A 16,481-nucleotide genomic window follows, 5' to 3' on the forward strand; every position below is an offset into this window, starting at 1 on the left:
TGCTAATGTCAAACTTGTCAAAGTGATTGTTATTGTATGATGAGAGCATGGTATAGTGTCCGCTTCATTTACCTACGTCATCAGCCAAACGGGGGAGAACACGTACACTTCAAACGGGGGAAGAACACGTACGAGGCTGAACTTTACCCACACAATTTCTCCTTTTTCAGGAGAAATACGCATAAAAAATTGCAACAAGTGTCAACTTGTAATGTAATAATTATTCTCTTCGAATAGAGATAAACTTGTTTTTGCAATAGACCTGACCTTTAATTCAGAAACCTGGATTAAATGATAATACCGCCCTCTCTAAAATATTTCTCGATACCTAAAGTGCGCGTTTCCATCAAAAGTTGGCAGTGCAATTATTCTCTAGACACGGGATAAGTAGGCCTATAGCAAATAATGTGATAACTACCGTACTCGTTACTCAGCAAACACATAAACGTTTTAAAAACGTTTTAAATAAGTTATATTTTGGCTTTTGGTTTAGGTAAAAACGTTTTAATAACATTAAAATGTCGGGTTATATAAAGGTCATGATAACGTTTTAAAACGTTTTGTATGAAAACACACTACAACAATATTTTTAAATGTTTTCAAAAATGTTATTGTAAACTATTTTTGCAAACATTTTTGCCAAATATTGTGTCAATACTTAAATAACATTATGTTAAAATATTTGAATCCAGCAAACACAGAAATGTTCTTAAAATGTTTTTTTTTACCTTTTAATAACATTTAAATGTCGGGGTATATAAAGGTTTGAAAACGTTTTTAAGACGTTATTGAAAACATTTTGGGCAAACATTTTTCGCAAAATATTTTTTCAACCCCAAAATCACATTCTGTTTAAAATGTTTTGTATCAAGGTTTCAAGAATGTTTTTGGAATGTTATTAAAACGTTTTATACCCTTTATATAACCCGGTATTTAAACGTTTTCTATAAAACATTTTTGTTTGCTTAGCAGTAGATTATCAAAAAAAATTTTATTCCGGTTATGAAAACGTTTTATACTCTTAATATACCCTTTATATTTTAAACGTTTTCTGACAACCTTTCATAACCTTTTGCGAATGATGTCGAAAACGTTTTGTGTTTGCTGGGTATACATTACCTATAAATTATGCAACATTGAATAACATAACATGATCGAGTGTTTATTAAATAATAATAATAAAAGGTGTAAGAGTGGAGTTGAATAAGTTGCTTTGTTTCTACTGTATAATTATTTGTTAACATTATATTCATAAATACGTGTTAAACCACTGGTGACATAGCAAATTAATGATAAAATAGCCTGGTCCCCTGAGAAACAGGAATTAAAGAATAATACCCTCCTCTCTATAATACTTTTACCACTTCAGTTACTGCATCAATACTGATATCAACAGTATACACGGCTACTTCATCAATACCAATATCAGCAGTAACATACTGTGCTTCAATATCAGCAGTAGGTAAATAAATAATTAAATATCATCAATATCAGCGGTAAATAAATCTTCCATCAATATCTATACCAGCAGTAGATAATTACTTCATCAATATCTATATCAGCAGTAGATATATTTACTTCATCAATACCGATATCAGCAGTAGATAGACAATATTTATCAATGAAAATATCAGCAATAACATTTTGTGTACCGATATCAGCGGTATATAACTAGATATATAGCTACTTCGTCAATACATTGTACTAGTATACCGGCAGCAATATATCAGCAGTTAGGCCTACTTCAACAGTATCAATATAGCAGTATAACCAGCCAACACAAACATTTTCGCAATCATTCACCAAAGGTTAGAACGTTTAAATGTCGGGTTATATAAAGGGTATATAAAGGTTATAATACAAAACGTACAAAAAAATACAAAAACGTTTTTTGATAACTTACTGCAAATATTCTAACATAATGTTATTTAAGTGTTGACAAAATATTTGGCAATAAAATTTTGAAAAATTTGAAAAATATTTTTGTAGCGTATTTTCATACAAAACGTTTTAAAATGTTTACATGACCTTTATATAACACGACATTTAATGTTATTAAAACGATTTTACCAAAACCAAATATCCGAAATATTATAACCTTTTTTGTTTTGTGTTTGCTGGGAATAGACATCTACTTCTTCAACTACGTCTATCAGCAGTAGGTCGCTACTTTATTAATGCATTTGATCGTCTGCATAATTTTGCAAACAAACTTGCTCACATTGTGTAAATTTGTATTGAAACTAAAAAAACCAATATGATACAGATAACAAGATTGATATCGGATAGCAACCGAATTAGTATCGATCTGGCGATCTCGACAGTAGAATCAGCGGCCGGCAGTATTGAACATCGCCCGACACTATCTAGCAGACAACCACAAGAAAGTTAAAAATATACAGGTGCACGATAATTGGTGTTTTCATTTTGCAATGTTAACTCTTGCACGATAGCTGAAGGATTAAAATAATACCACCATTCAAATGCTGATATTAAATTATCTGTCTGGTAAGTACATTACTGATTTGACTAATTATCGTGCTTTAAAAAGTGTTCATATTCTTAATTCAGTTCAAAAATTTATGCTATTGAAATGTCTCACCCAGTACTTTTTATTGAATGTTTTGTTCCTTCTTTATAGAATCATGCAATTTAGTCTGATTGGCTTCGATTCGAATTTTAACAAAATAAAATTAAAATATCGATCATTTTATGAGCAATTTTAGAATAGCGGTAGCACTCCCGTAAACAAAGAAATAAGTACGTGTATTACACTCCCAATATTTTATATCGTAACACTATCAACACAAACACTAACACTAACCCATAATGAATTCAGAACGTAGTCATAATATCCATATCACATACATTATGAATACTATACATAATATATTGGCCGGAAGGCGGTAGTTAAAGACTAGGCACAAGCCCACAGCATTAGCAAGGGGGCAAGTGATCTGGAAGTATTATTATGTTCAGTATGCCTGAAATCACAGTTCCCAAGTTGTTAATTTAAAATATGTTGACTGTCATAAAAACCGCGTAAAATGTGCGTAACGTGGGTATACATTATTTAATCTAAAAATCAGAACTAAAAGTCCCATGTCTACAAACATAATAAAATACTTTATTTATTTATTTATTTATTGATTGATTGATTGATTGATTGATTGATTGATTGATTGATTGATTGATTGATTGATTGATTGATTGATTGATTGATTGATTGATTGATTGATTTACCAGTATAATATCCCGATTTATACACCAGTTTGCACCATTGGACAGGGTAAGTTTGACAAGACACTGATGCCAACTACATGTATGTATCAACAATATGAAAAAAGCTGGTGGTTATACTGTAGGATACGGAACACCAGTATTTAATATAATTGCCAGAACTAATTTGAAGAGGAAATATAACCAATTTCAAATTTAATGACCCACAGTTATATACTCATATGAACTATTATACTCGTATAATAATCAGTAGAAGGCTAGAGGTCAAAGTAAAAGTAAGTGTTCAAATGCAAATAGCGTAAAGCACAAGGTCATATTTGGAATACTATAAAAAAGAGGATCTAAACAGGTTCTTTCAAGGGTAGAGTAGGTAGTGTTGGTCGCAGCAGCCAAAACAAAAATCGATTTTCATTATCTAAATCAATATAATATTGAAAAATAACAAAAATGTGATTGTTTCAGCCCTCTTTACAACATAACTCAAGGACCAAATCTCACTACCATTCGCAAGATGCTGTGACCTATCAAATCGCAACAGATTAAAATAGTTGCTAACCTTAAAAGGTTCAATTTATGGAGCACGGTGGCCGAGCGGAACGGGCTCCGACTAATAATCGGAAGCTTACGGGTTCGAGCCCCGGCGTCGCCATCGTGCCCCCCCCCCCCCGAGATCATATGGCGCGCCTCTAAAGCAATGAGTGTGAAACGATTTGACTACGTTTTGTTCTAGAAAGACAGACTGAGCAATCAATCTGTGTTCTCTCCATCATTAGCCTACTTTGCGCAAAACTAAACATGAATGGAAACAAAGGCCATTTTGTATCAACTGTAAAGTCGAACTGTCGAGTATCATAGGTAATTGGTTATTGAAAAGTTAAAATCTCCATTAAACAAGATATATCACTTGTCATAACTAAAAAAAATCAATTTTGATCTTAAACTTTCTTTGTTTTCTGTTGATTTTCGAAATGTTGGTCCATATCTCTGAATAAGCACTGGCGAATTCACACTGGGGTCACATTATACATAGCTTTTAGACTGGGAGCAAAACTTCCTTGTCGCGATGCTCATTTTCACGGTCCCTTCTTTCGTCCCCGACCTCATCTTCATGTTTACGGTTTAATTTGATTATGTTCCTTTGGTAACCATTATTATTGTTCGATTGTGTTTTAGGTATCTGTTATTATAGTTGCCTTTGGTAAAACGATTTATGTGTCATGGCAACGACTAGTACAGAAGATGAAGGGGAAGGACCAACAAGGAAAAGAAGGAAACTTGATGAAGGTAAGAACGTTTACGACTGAATAAACCGTATACGTTGTAGATCTGATCATTTTGGAGAGAATTGCATAATGACATTGTTAATAATTATTGGGTAGCCTACATGTAACTAACATAATTTACTAAGTTATTTAACGGCATTTCATATCAACGAGACAGCCATTCTTGAACAAAGTTTATCTTCAATATGTTTTCTGTCGTGTAACTGTGTCTTTTTTCTTCAATTTATGTGTTTTAATGATGACTCTTTGTTAACTCTATTTGTTGTATTTTCAACCACCCATTTGCAATTTGGAGTTCTCCTCCCCTCTCCCATCCCATGCACCTCTCATCTCCTCTCCAGTGGCGTAGCGTCGGGGCAAGGCCGTGCCCTGGGCGGTACCCTAAGGGGGCGCCGAATTGATCAATACCATTATGTATCCTTAGCCGTGGGCGCCATCGCCACAACCCGTAGCTACGCCACTGCTCCTCTCCTCTCATTCTCGCCCCTCTCTGCTCCGAAATTTGCCAACTTATCCGTAGGCCGCCGCCGCATATATATGATAAATGACTGAAAAAATAAACATTTAATATAAGTAAACGTTTTCTTGCAAAACATTGATCAGTCCCTAAAATTTGTTTATTTCGTATTTGGTCACGTGATAAAGGTTTAGGAGACTACAATCCCCGGCTACAATCCTCGAAAGAAGTACTTGGAACGCTTGGCACACTCTAACGAAATTCCGTGCAGAATTCCTTATGTTCATGGATATGACGTATATTGTGTTTGGGAACAAAAATGACATCTCCAACAATGATTTACCCTTCCCCTCTCCCCATCATTCAATGTTGGAACATATTTTTTGGAAACCACTGAAGACAATAGCATTTCTCAACATTGCACGGGGGAGAGTGGGTGGCAATTTCCATTCTTTATACGCTAGCGTTCCAAGACTTATTTCCAAGATTGTAGGGCAGGATCCAGGTTGCTGCGATGTAAAGAAAGGTTGAACTTCTCTTATATTCCCCAATTTTGATATCAATGGAGTTTCCCTATATTTAACATCAAAACATGAGGACTATTCTCATAGGTAACGTATTTGGCAAGAAATGACTGTCGAAAACGGATTCCAACGTTTTAGTTTGACATTTTTCTTTACGTCAGTGAAATTGCATAGAAAATGTGCCGAAAAACAACCGGTTCCCCCTCCTGCAAATCCTGTGCCCCTCAACCAACCCCGATGCTCCCACCCCCCATTTAGATAACTCGCACCACGTCACTGATTTACATAGATGACTATATGTAATCATGCTAATAGGATTTATGATATTGAGTCGAATCTTTTATAAGATCATCAATTAACTGTTAATTTGCAAACTTTGACATTTTCAATAAGATCATTTGACTACATGTATTTATAAAAAAAAAGAACCGTTGGATTAGTTTATTATCCCATATTTTACCTTATTTTATACAGGCGGAGATCGGAAATTAGACGAAATGAAGCCTGGTATTCGCTTCAACGAAAAGATGTCCGGCGAATTGCACTTCAACAACCATCCCCATCACTGCCACCTTGCTCTGACCATCGAATCACGAGATGTCCAGAAAATGATCACGTTAGACAAGGAGCACTCGGCTCAGATTTGCGGCACAGTAATCTGCAAGGCCATGTCCGAGCATCCAATGACAGTGTTATATGGACAGTTCCAGCTTTTGGCCAAGAGCAAGGATAAAATTGAAACGCGTGAGAGTATATATAAGATGGTTTTGACAAGCGAGGAAGGGCAGTCCTATTACCTTTATGGCAAGAAAGAATTTCATAAGGATTCGGCATTTGAAATGGGCATGACGGATACCACGGAACTGAATCTTATCGTGTATGAAGGCACGGATGTTAGCAACAATGGACGTGCAGTAGCGGAGGGGAAGCTTCTCATGACATGGAAGGACTTCATGAAAGACATGCTGAACATCGAAGTAATCAATTCACAGAGCGCCATGGAGAAGCTAAAATGGAAAGCCAAATTTGGCAGATTCTATATGGGTATTATATGGGAGACTTACGGCATGCTGACAGCTGCCAGTTCCCCGTTCGATCCGGATTCGCCACCGAGGGAGAAACGACCCCTGAACGTAAAAGGAATTGAACCGGAAGTGTTTTGGTTCGAAACAAACGACGGCATTCGACTACCGTTGATTCGGTATAAAGGCGGCACCAAAGGTCCGCTGATGCTTGCACACGGAATGGGGGTGTCTTCTAGGATCTTTACGCTGGATACAATCGATAAGAACTTTGTGGAATTTCTTGTGGAGCATGATTACGACGTATGGGTAGTGGAATGGCGTGCATCTGTGGTAATGGCCGCCCATGAATTACAGCACAACTTCGACTCGGTAGCGAAGAATGATATGCCCATGGCGATCAATCGAATCCTAACTAAAACAGGCGCGAAAGATGTACAGGTTGTCGTACATTGTGTTGGTTCCATCACATTCTTTATGTCAATGCTCTCGGGACAGCTTGAAGGGAAGATTCGGTCGATTGTAGCATCCCAAGTGGCCTTCTGTACCATACCATCAGCAGTCAATTGGTTAAAAGCGCACTCGCGTCTTACAAAAATCTTACATGGTCTTGGCGTGCAAGGTCTCAGCGCGTATACAGACTCAAAAGCTGGAATCATGTCCCGTGCCCTAAATATGTTTGTGGAGAATTTCACTGACGCAACCACCCCATTTGATGAACACTGCGACAATCACGTATGCCATCGTATCACATTCATGTACGGTCTCATGTGGAAACATAAAAACTTAAATCCCCAGACCCATGCTTCTCTTCACGAGGTATTCGGGTACGGCACGGCAACGTTCTTCAAACACCTATCTGCATGTATGCGAAAACAGCATCTAGTGGATGAGCATGGGAACTCGGCGATGTATCTGCCGGATTTCGACAGCAGACGACGACTTGAATCTAAAGCGTACATGACGCACATGAAGCGGTTAGATTTACCCATTATGTTCTACAGCGGGAAGGAAAACAAGGCTTTCCCACCAGAGGCGACTTTACGTGCATATGAAAGATGCGAAGAGGCGTTCCCAGAGCAAGACTACCAGAGGTTAGTTTTTGAAGGGTATGGACATTTGGATCATATGATGGGCAAGAATTCAGAGGAGGACATATTCAAGAAGTTACTACCATTTCTTGACCAATATTCCCTACCAGCCGCTTCGCAGGACTCTCTCGGTACAGCGGTTTAGATACGTATGCTTTGAACGTGATGCCAGCGGAGAGTGGAATGACAATTTCAGCGAAGTGAGAAAGCAGAGACTTAATCAAGAAATAGAGTTGACAATATTGATTTGGTGTGCCAAATTGAGACTTTGAAAATGATAGATAGGGTGTTATATTTTTCTCAGGTGATTGAGCCGGGCGTTTGAGGGCTTATGATTGACATGGAAGATAGGCACGGTGGGTCAGTGGTTACGGCCTTGGACTCATAATCTGAGAGCTTGCTTGACGTGCGTGGGTTCGAGTCCCCATCCCGCCACCGTGTTGCGCCCTTGGGCAAGGCGCTTTGTCTCGCTTGCCTCACCCACCCAGGTGCAATGGGAAGCTGTTAGGGGTAGTCACAGTCGTTGTACTGATGAACCCTGCGCCATCTGTAGGCAGCAAACGTGGTTCCGACATATTCGAATAACGGCGGAATAAATGTAAAGCGCTTTGAGGCAGTTTACGGCGTAAAGCGCTATATAAATATCTAAATTTACATTTAATTTTTTTATATTTTTTTTGTATGTCATTTCTACAAGATTTGAAACCACTGACTGGATGTGATTATTGCGAAGCTTTACTTTTTTAAGAGGTGAGGGTATGAAGTGCGATATCGTGTGTCGACGCTTTTCATGACAGAATAAATCGTGCACTTGTTGTACATGGTCTATCCTTCATGTAAGCATCTTAGCATTAGTGTCAAGAACTTCGTTGAGGGATTACACAGCTTTATTCCGTAGTCTGCATATCTCGATACCAGGCTAACTCTGAGTATGCTTACATGAAGATTAAAGCCATGTCTTCCATAGGGGATCAATGGATTTCAACTGGTATAGACCATTGCAGGCTTATAAATCTTACTAAAGATATGTAATTCAATAGTGTGCAATCAACTCAACATGTTTCCGTCTCTTTTCAGTAAATCCCATAAACCTTTGCGTTTGGACCCCCGATGTCGCCACATGACGTCACGCCGATGCGCACATCGTTATAATCGGAGCCAGATATAATTATATAAAAAAATTACTTTGCGTCTGACGTCACCTGTAAATAAACTCATAAACGATTTGTTTGCGATTTGTTGTGATGATTTAAATTTCAGAATGCGGCGGCAAAACACTGTGCTCTGTGGTTAATTTGACACCTTCAGATATAACAAACCGTCTCAAAAGTTAGGCATTGGTAATAGGAAACTTTCTTTCCTGAAGGCACCGTGTCAAAAATTACTAGAAAAGTGCCTTGTAAAAGTCCCGGCATTTTTCGTAATTTTCTGCGATTCCTTTTCTCCGATACACCAGATAAATCAACATTTCCTTTATTGCGCCACTAATCATCAATCAAGAATCGTGTGGAGTTTGATTGACAGTGACTTCAGTCGCAAACTAGTCGTTTTAATTCAGTCTCAGATTATAGCGAGCATCTTTACTGCTCATTTCAATGCCGTGAAGTACGCAGTAACGATGTGCTCGTCGACGTAACGACATCAGGGGTCCAATGGTATGGGATTTACAAAAAGGATTACCTGACATTGAAGACCTGCGAGCGCAAGATTTGAATGTTATAATTATCATCTAGGGTTTTTAAAAAAAAACCTCCCCCTTAAAATTACAAAACATTCCTTCTCATAACTTGACATACATGCTCACCATACCTCAACAAGACACCGATAATATATGGTAATGGTCTGTTTCTCACCCTTTATCTACTATATAGTCACGTCCTCGGTGTTTAGATCACCCCGGTCACTTTTTGAGAGTCATTTCACATCGGCCAGTACCAGTTCTCAGTCTGTTGAGGCATTACTTCACTGAAATTTCAGTGATTCAAGACAAGTGGTTTATTTTATTTAATCATCTTTATTAACAAAAGAAGAACATATAACCCCAAGATCAACTGAGATCCATACCGATCTTAGGCAAGGGTAAACACAATTACAAACAGCAAATATACACATAAACAATGAGGAAATACATCATGGCGGTGAGAAAAAAGTTATATGACTTCTTGGACATTCCACTTTGGCTCATGTCTTGAGTTGAAGATGGAGTAAGATGACATGAGAACAGATTTGGTAATTTGGTCTTTCAATACCTTGAATTTTGTTGGGGTGTTAAGTTGTTTTGACAAACGAGTCAGCCTATTTTTGTTGTCGGTGTCAATCAAGCCTCTAGAGCTTCGATGGCAATTAACGAGCAATCATACCCGGCGTCGGTAATGTCGGAAACAAGGGAAGCGTACCGATCATGTTTGATAGAGTTGGCTTTACCAATGTTCGGCTCGAATGGCACCGACAGTTCAAATAGAATGACTCGCTTGTCTGCCGGCCAAAATAAAACAATGTCGGGTTTTTGGGATGTGGCAATTATGTTGGGCGGTATTGTACCGCCACCGATGGTATTATTTTCAATATCGGCATATACTTGTAGATTGCCACACTTAAGGTTACACAAAGAGACGTATAAAAAACGTATAAAAGACGTATAAAGTTGTTCTCTAAAACAGAGTTTTCTCAGTAATCAAATATCGCAGCGAGTGAAATGTTGGTGCATTGGATGTAGCTTAACATTTTTGTGTGTGTTATATACAAATTATTAGAATAAATTTGAAAATCCTTCGTTTAAAGCATTTTTACCCACCATGTTCACAAGATCAAAAACACGTTCCATGAGGTTTTTTTCAAATGTGCGCTCCGTATAAATCCACACCGAGCGATTGTTTTCTTCTTTTTCGTATTGCATTACAAATCGATCAAAGAAATAATGTTGCCATGGGGAAGAACCAAATACAGTACCGATTAAATTTTAAAAGCCCGTTTTGGGGGAAATTTTGGAGAATTTGCTTGAGAAAAAGCTGGTTTGTGAAATTATCGATATCTTGATTACGAGACGTTAATTTAGACATCTGAATACCTACATTATCTCTCAACATTCTGCCAATTGCTATTCCATTTGATTTTCACTCCAAATTGAAGAAAAAAAAAAAAAAAACGAGGTTTTCCTCCATCAGTTCGTTCAAAATTTTAGCGCCGACATGCGTGTTTATTCTAAGAGCCATAATGCGGACGCGATTGTAATCATATGTAATTGCATCCAATTATAGTTATATCATCCGCTTTGAGTACAGTCAATTGTGTAAGCTGATCTATGGCCCATAACCCCTCCCAATCCGACTACTTAACCCATCCGAACAATTCCTAACCAATTCCGAACAAATGTTCGGAATTGGCTAGGATTTGTTTGTTCGGAATTGGTTAGGATTTGTTCGGAATTGGTTAGGATTTGTTCGGAATTGGTTCGGAATTGTTCAGAATTTCCAACCAAATCCGAACGTTTCAAAGGGGCAAAACTACGCATGCGTAATATCAACCTCTTCCACAGGCATACACAGCACACATACGGTCTAATACCGCAGTTTGAGTTACGCCGACAAACATTGACGGTTTGCGGTAGAGGCGGATGGTAAGCTGCTCGTGATCAACAAAATGGCCGGAGATCGCATGCAGTTTAGCGAGAGAATTTGGGTCAAAATCACCTTTTTACAGGGTTCCAAGGTGCTTTCAACGTGGAAGTTTTTGAAGATTGTACGATCTTGCATCACTGTGTAGGATTCGGTGAAGGTGGAGCCCGTGTCACTGGAGTATATCCCGATTAGCCGGGCCGATCGACCGGGCCGATCGGATCATGAAAAAAAAATCCCTATAAAAAGGAAAGGTCCATTTTCAATTTCTCAAAGATGGACTATAAAAGATATGACAATAGAGATGTCTTTTTCAATTTCTCAGAAAAGAGGGGGGACAGGTAGTCAGGTTTACTGTGGTATTAACACACCTTTATCCATCTCTTGGATAGATATAAAAAAGAATAAACCTTTTGGAAAAATTTAAATACATTTTTTGAAAAGTCCATCTTTTTCAATTTCACAGAAAAAAGGGGGGACAGGAAGTCAGGTTTATTTTGGTATTTACATACATTTATATCCATCTTTTGGAAAGATACAAATAAAATTAACCCTTTGGAAAAATAGAAAAATTCGAATTTAGACAATATGAAGGGTAGGCCTATTGGGATTTCTTTTTCAATTTCTCAGAAAAAGATGGGGGGGGTAGGCGTGGAGGTTAATTATTGTATTTATATATATTTGTATTCACCTTTTGGAAAGGTTAAAAGATAAAATTAACCTTTTGAATAAATGAAAAGATCCCCGTGAAAGGGAAGGTCCCTTTTCGATTTCTCGAATTTGGGTAAAAGTATGGGTAGGCCTATCAAATTGTCTTTTTCAATTTCTCAGAAAAAGAGGGAGATAGGCGTAGAGGTTAATTGTGGCATATGAATACCTTTGTGTCTACCTTTTGAGAGGTTAAAAATAAAAATAAACATTTTGGAAAAATAAGAAATTCCTATAAAAGGGAAAGGTCCATTTTCGATATCTCAAATTTGGACAAGATATAGGATATGTAAAGACGGTTCCCTCCAATTTCTTAAAATAAAAACGTTAACAAAGTCTTTATGTCCAGCAAGGCCGCAGTGCCGGCAGGCCCGAGGCCGGAGACTCCCATACGACGACTAAACACTCCAAGTGAGTTGGAGCCTCGCAGGGCAAGAACTTGGCAAAGGTTACAACTCCCAAGAGAGAGGAGAGGTAGACAGGTTGATTGTGGTATTTTCACACCTTAAATCCAGCCTTATGAATAATTAATCCCTATCAAAGGGAGAGGTTTATTTTCGATTTCTCGAATATGGACTGAATACAGAGCATGCTTAAGTGGAGCTGTCTTTTTCAGTTTCAGTGTCTCATAAAAAGAGGGGTTTGCATGGAGAATTATTTTGGTTTTCACTCACCTATAATTCAATCTTTGAAAAACCCTACGGTAGGCCTAATCCATTGTATTACGGTATAATATCACGTGCGCCTTTTGAGAAAATGTGCCCAATTTATCACTTTTTTTGGCTTAAAACTTAATATATAGATATTTTAGTAAAAAATACACAAATTGCTTGAAAATCATGTGCATTGTGATTTTTGTACGAAAAACATGAAAAAGGGGCAAAATTTGATTTTTCCTTCTTTTTCTCTCTCTCTCTCTCTCTCTCTCTCTCTCTCCCCCCTTCCCCTTCCCTCTTTTCCTTTTCTTTCTTTCCCCCAAGAGGTAGTCCTTTATGCCCCTTTTTTGGCCGAGTGGATAGAGCGTTGGACTGGGAATCTAAGATGAAATATTTTTGTGGGTTCGAGTCTCCGTGTGGCTGAATTTCCTTTTTTTTCTCTTTCTCATTTTTACTTCCTTTCTTTCCTCTTTTCTTTCTCCTTTCTTTTTCATTTCTTTTTTTTTCATTTCTTTCTTTCTTTCTTTCTTTTCGTTCATTTTCTTTCTCTCTCTTTCTTTCTCTAGTCACTATTTCTTTATTCTTTCTTGCTCCTTTCTTTTTAGTTTTATTTGATTGATTCGCTGAGTGCAGTGAATCGTGATTGATTGTTTTTCACTTTATATAATTCAGAAATTGGTCTGTTGATTTTCATCCCAAATTCGATTTACAAATAATTGCTTTTTGATATTGTTGTTGTTGCCTACCCTTACATTGTAATCAGGGGAATAGCAGCATTGATTTCATCAAAGATATCAAGGCTATAAATTTAAAATCAACACATTTTCCAGGGCGTAGCTTGACGAAGTGCCCCCAATCAATTTTAAAATTTATAAAATCCTTGTGAAAATTGCCGAAAACGGCTTGTGCCACCCCCGGCATCCGAGCTCCGGGCACGAGCTAAGCCAAGTTTCATAGCCTTTTCATGTCTTGACCGTGGATCGATATTCTATTGTAAGTAGGCCTACGTCCCGGTACGCTTGTTCATTTTCTGCATGGCTGTTTCTGTTATGAACGTACGCCCCTCTGAAATCAAGCGCATGAAAAACTCTCGGCTAACCTTAAACGATTCAGCCTCTTTGAATGTGGATAAAAATATACGAATAACATTATTATGTCTCCATAAGTATCGATCTAGCATATTTTGGCAATTATTGAGTATGTGCAGTAAGGTTCCTTTACCCTTACAGAGGGGACAGGTGTCAAAAAGTCTTTTGCCCCAGCGTTTTAAATTTGTAAAGGAAGGCAGGGTATAGCGAATTTTAACACACCTTTGGGTAAAGAATATATCAACGATTTCCAGGTTAAATCGGTTTCACATTTTTCCAGCAGCTTAGGGATATCCCCCTGGCTCAAGAGGGGCTCAACAACAGATTTCCAATAGTTATCAGTTTCAACCTTCAGATTTTGTTTAACCTGAGGTTTGATTTATTTATAATGTGTTAAGAAATGAGGTACATTCCAACGGTACCTCGAGCGTCTTTCCTTATCATAAATAACGTACCGCTTGTCTTGAGATGAAGACTTTGTTAACAAACCTTGTATACAGGGTGTCCCAGAAAAAATTACCGGGCAAATGAATTTGAACGTAAGTCGAGAAATAGATATCAGAATCCAACATTCTAAACGCAAGCGAGTAGCCCATCTTCTTCTGCATATTATACATTCATTTTACTGAATCGGTTGAATGATCGCGAAGAAATGAGCTATTACATAACGCATGTGTCAATTCACTTCAATCCAAGTTTGTAAGAAAGATCATTCAACACAATGCGCACTAGTGGTTAAACTGTCAACGGGCTTCATATTTTGTTCTATGAAATTATTTTCGTTCTTTTAAACAACACGTTTTTTTAACATTTAATTAGGTTTTGTTCAAATTTGAAAACGAGCACGATATTGAAAACGAAAGCTTGCATGTAAGATGATGCTCGGTATTTGTAAATATCTTTTTTCGTTAATGTTGCATACAAAATTACTACATAAAGAATTCCAGCTGGCTTAAAAATTTCTCACACACATTAATGTTTTCGGAATACTTCCAAGAAATTATGATTCAAAGTTTAAACCTTTTAAAACTTCAACATTAATGTTGCATGGTATATAAAATCACACGCAAAGCTGTAAGCAATTGATCATGTTCATTCTTGGCTCAAATGTTCTTTGTAACGTTAAAATATAATATATTTGAACAACCTAAAGAATTAAAGTTGGAGAGCTTCCAATTGCAGAAATCAAAGTTTTCTCGGACAAACTGTTATTCATCTTTAATGAAAGCATGAATGACATAACACCGCCGGATTTTGATAGATAATGTGCCCAGCAAACACAAAAACGTTTTAAAAACGTTTTAAATAAGTTATATTTTGGCTTTTGGTTTAGGTAAAACGTTTTAATAACATTAAAATGTCGGGTTATATAAAGGTCATGATAACGTTTTAAAACGTTTTGTATGAAAACACACTACAACAATATTTTTAAATGTTTTCAAAAATGTTATTGTAAACTATTTTTACAAACATTTTTGCCAAATATTGTGTCAATACTTAAATAACATTATGTTAAAATGTTTGAACCCAGGAAACACAGAAATGTTCTTAAAATGTTTTTTTCAAAACCTTTTAATAACATTTAAATGTCGGGTTATACAAAGGTCATGAAAACGTTTTTAAAACGTTATTGAAAATATTTTGGGCAAACATTTTTCGCAAAATATTTTTTCAACCCCAAAATAACATTCTGTTTAGAATGTTTTGTATCAAGTTTTCAAGAATGTTTTTGGAATGTTAATAAAACGTTTTTATACCCTTTATATAACCCGACATTTAAACGTTTTCTGTAAAACATTTTTGCTTGCTGAGCAGTAGATTATCACAAAATGTTTTTTAATGTTATGAAAAGGTTTTATACTCTTAATATACCCTTTATATAACCCGACATTTAAACGTTTTCTGACAACCTTTTATAACCTTTTGCGAATGATGTCGAAAACGTTTTGTGTTTGCTGGGTGGACTTAATTTAATGAGAAACACAAGCTGAAGCAGTGAGCGAGTATGAAAAAAGCGCCTGTTGATCAAACTTGGAATGAACTGCATTGATGCACGCATTATGTAATTGTTTATTTCTTCGGAACCAGTCAACCGAATCAAATCAAATTTTCGTATGTGATGCACAACAAAATAGGCTATGCGCTACCTTTTAAAAAAAAGTTTATTCTGATGTCTACTTCGCAAAATTAGCCTTTCTTTTCAGACCGTTTCCGACGTACCAAATCTGTATTCTCTTGAACCAACACACCTCAACAACCACAAATCACACTTTAATCAAAGAACTTTCATTTTGTAGCCAAGACTCACTGAAGAGCACACTCATGGGCAATTTCAACCTCCCGGCAAGTAAGATAACAGAGATGTGACGATGGAGGTAAAACTTTTTGAATGACCCTCGTATATATTATTTTCATATTTGGAGGGGAATCTTGTCACTCTCTTTGCCACAATCTTTGCCTCCTCCCAATTGATGATATGATTATCGTCCACATGGTCAGTTATCGCAGATATATGGATGGTTGATTGCGAAGCTTGCTCTGGTGCGGATATTCGGCAAAGAGAGTGACAAATACACAAGATGGATAAAGGAGGCCATCACCATCAGAAAGCAAGGAACAACAATGAACCGAGACGAGGGACAGTACAATCTAAGTCACATCTATGACGACATGTCCGTTGCCAAACAGTGATCAACAACAGCTGTTCAGCGATCACATCAACAGTAGCATTAATAAAAATAGCTGGTAGCTATCGAAACGTCTGCACGTAGGTGTGTTTAACTTGGACTAGTATATAT

The 16,481-nt window shown here is 37.1% G+C and overlaps 1 protein-coding gene across 1 annotated transcript; it reads left to right on the top strand.

Moving 5' to 3' along the window:
* Positions 1 to 4,451: 4,451 nt before the first annotated feature.
* LOC140166406 (lipase member K-like) lies at positions 4,452 to 8,234 on the top strand. Its single transcript, XM_072189863.1, has 2 exons — positions 4,452 to 4,524; positions 5,979 to 8,234. The coding sequence occupies exons 1-2, from the start codon at positions 4,458 to 4,460 to the stop codon at positions 7,760 to 7,762; spliced, it is 1,851 nt and encodes a 616-aa protein (XP_072045964.1). The 5' UTR covers positions 4,452 to 4,457; the 3' UTR covers positions 7,763 to 8,234.
* Positions 8,235 to 16,481: the final 8,247 nt, after the last annotated feature.

Source organism: Amphiura filiformis, chromosome 12 (genome assembly GCF_039555335.1).
Source record: "Amphiura filiformis chromosome 12, Afil_fr2py, whole genome shotgun sequence".
NCBI lineage: Eukaryota > Metazoa > Echinodermata > Ophiuroidea > Amphilepidida > Amphiuridae > Amphiura > Amphiura filiformis.

Excerpts from the sequence above, each read along its gene's own strand:
- LOC140166406 (XM_072189863.1), top strand. The coding sequence starts at position 4,458 with ATGGCAACGACTAGTACAGAAGATGAAGGGGAAGGACCAACAAGGAAA. Across the intron at positions 4,525-5,978 it reads AAGAAGGAAACTTGATGAAG|GCGGAGATCGGAAATTAGAC; the intron begins GTAAGAACGTTT and ends TATTTTATACAG.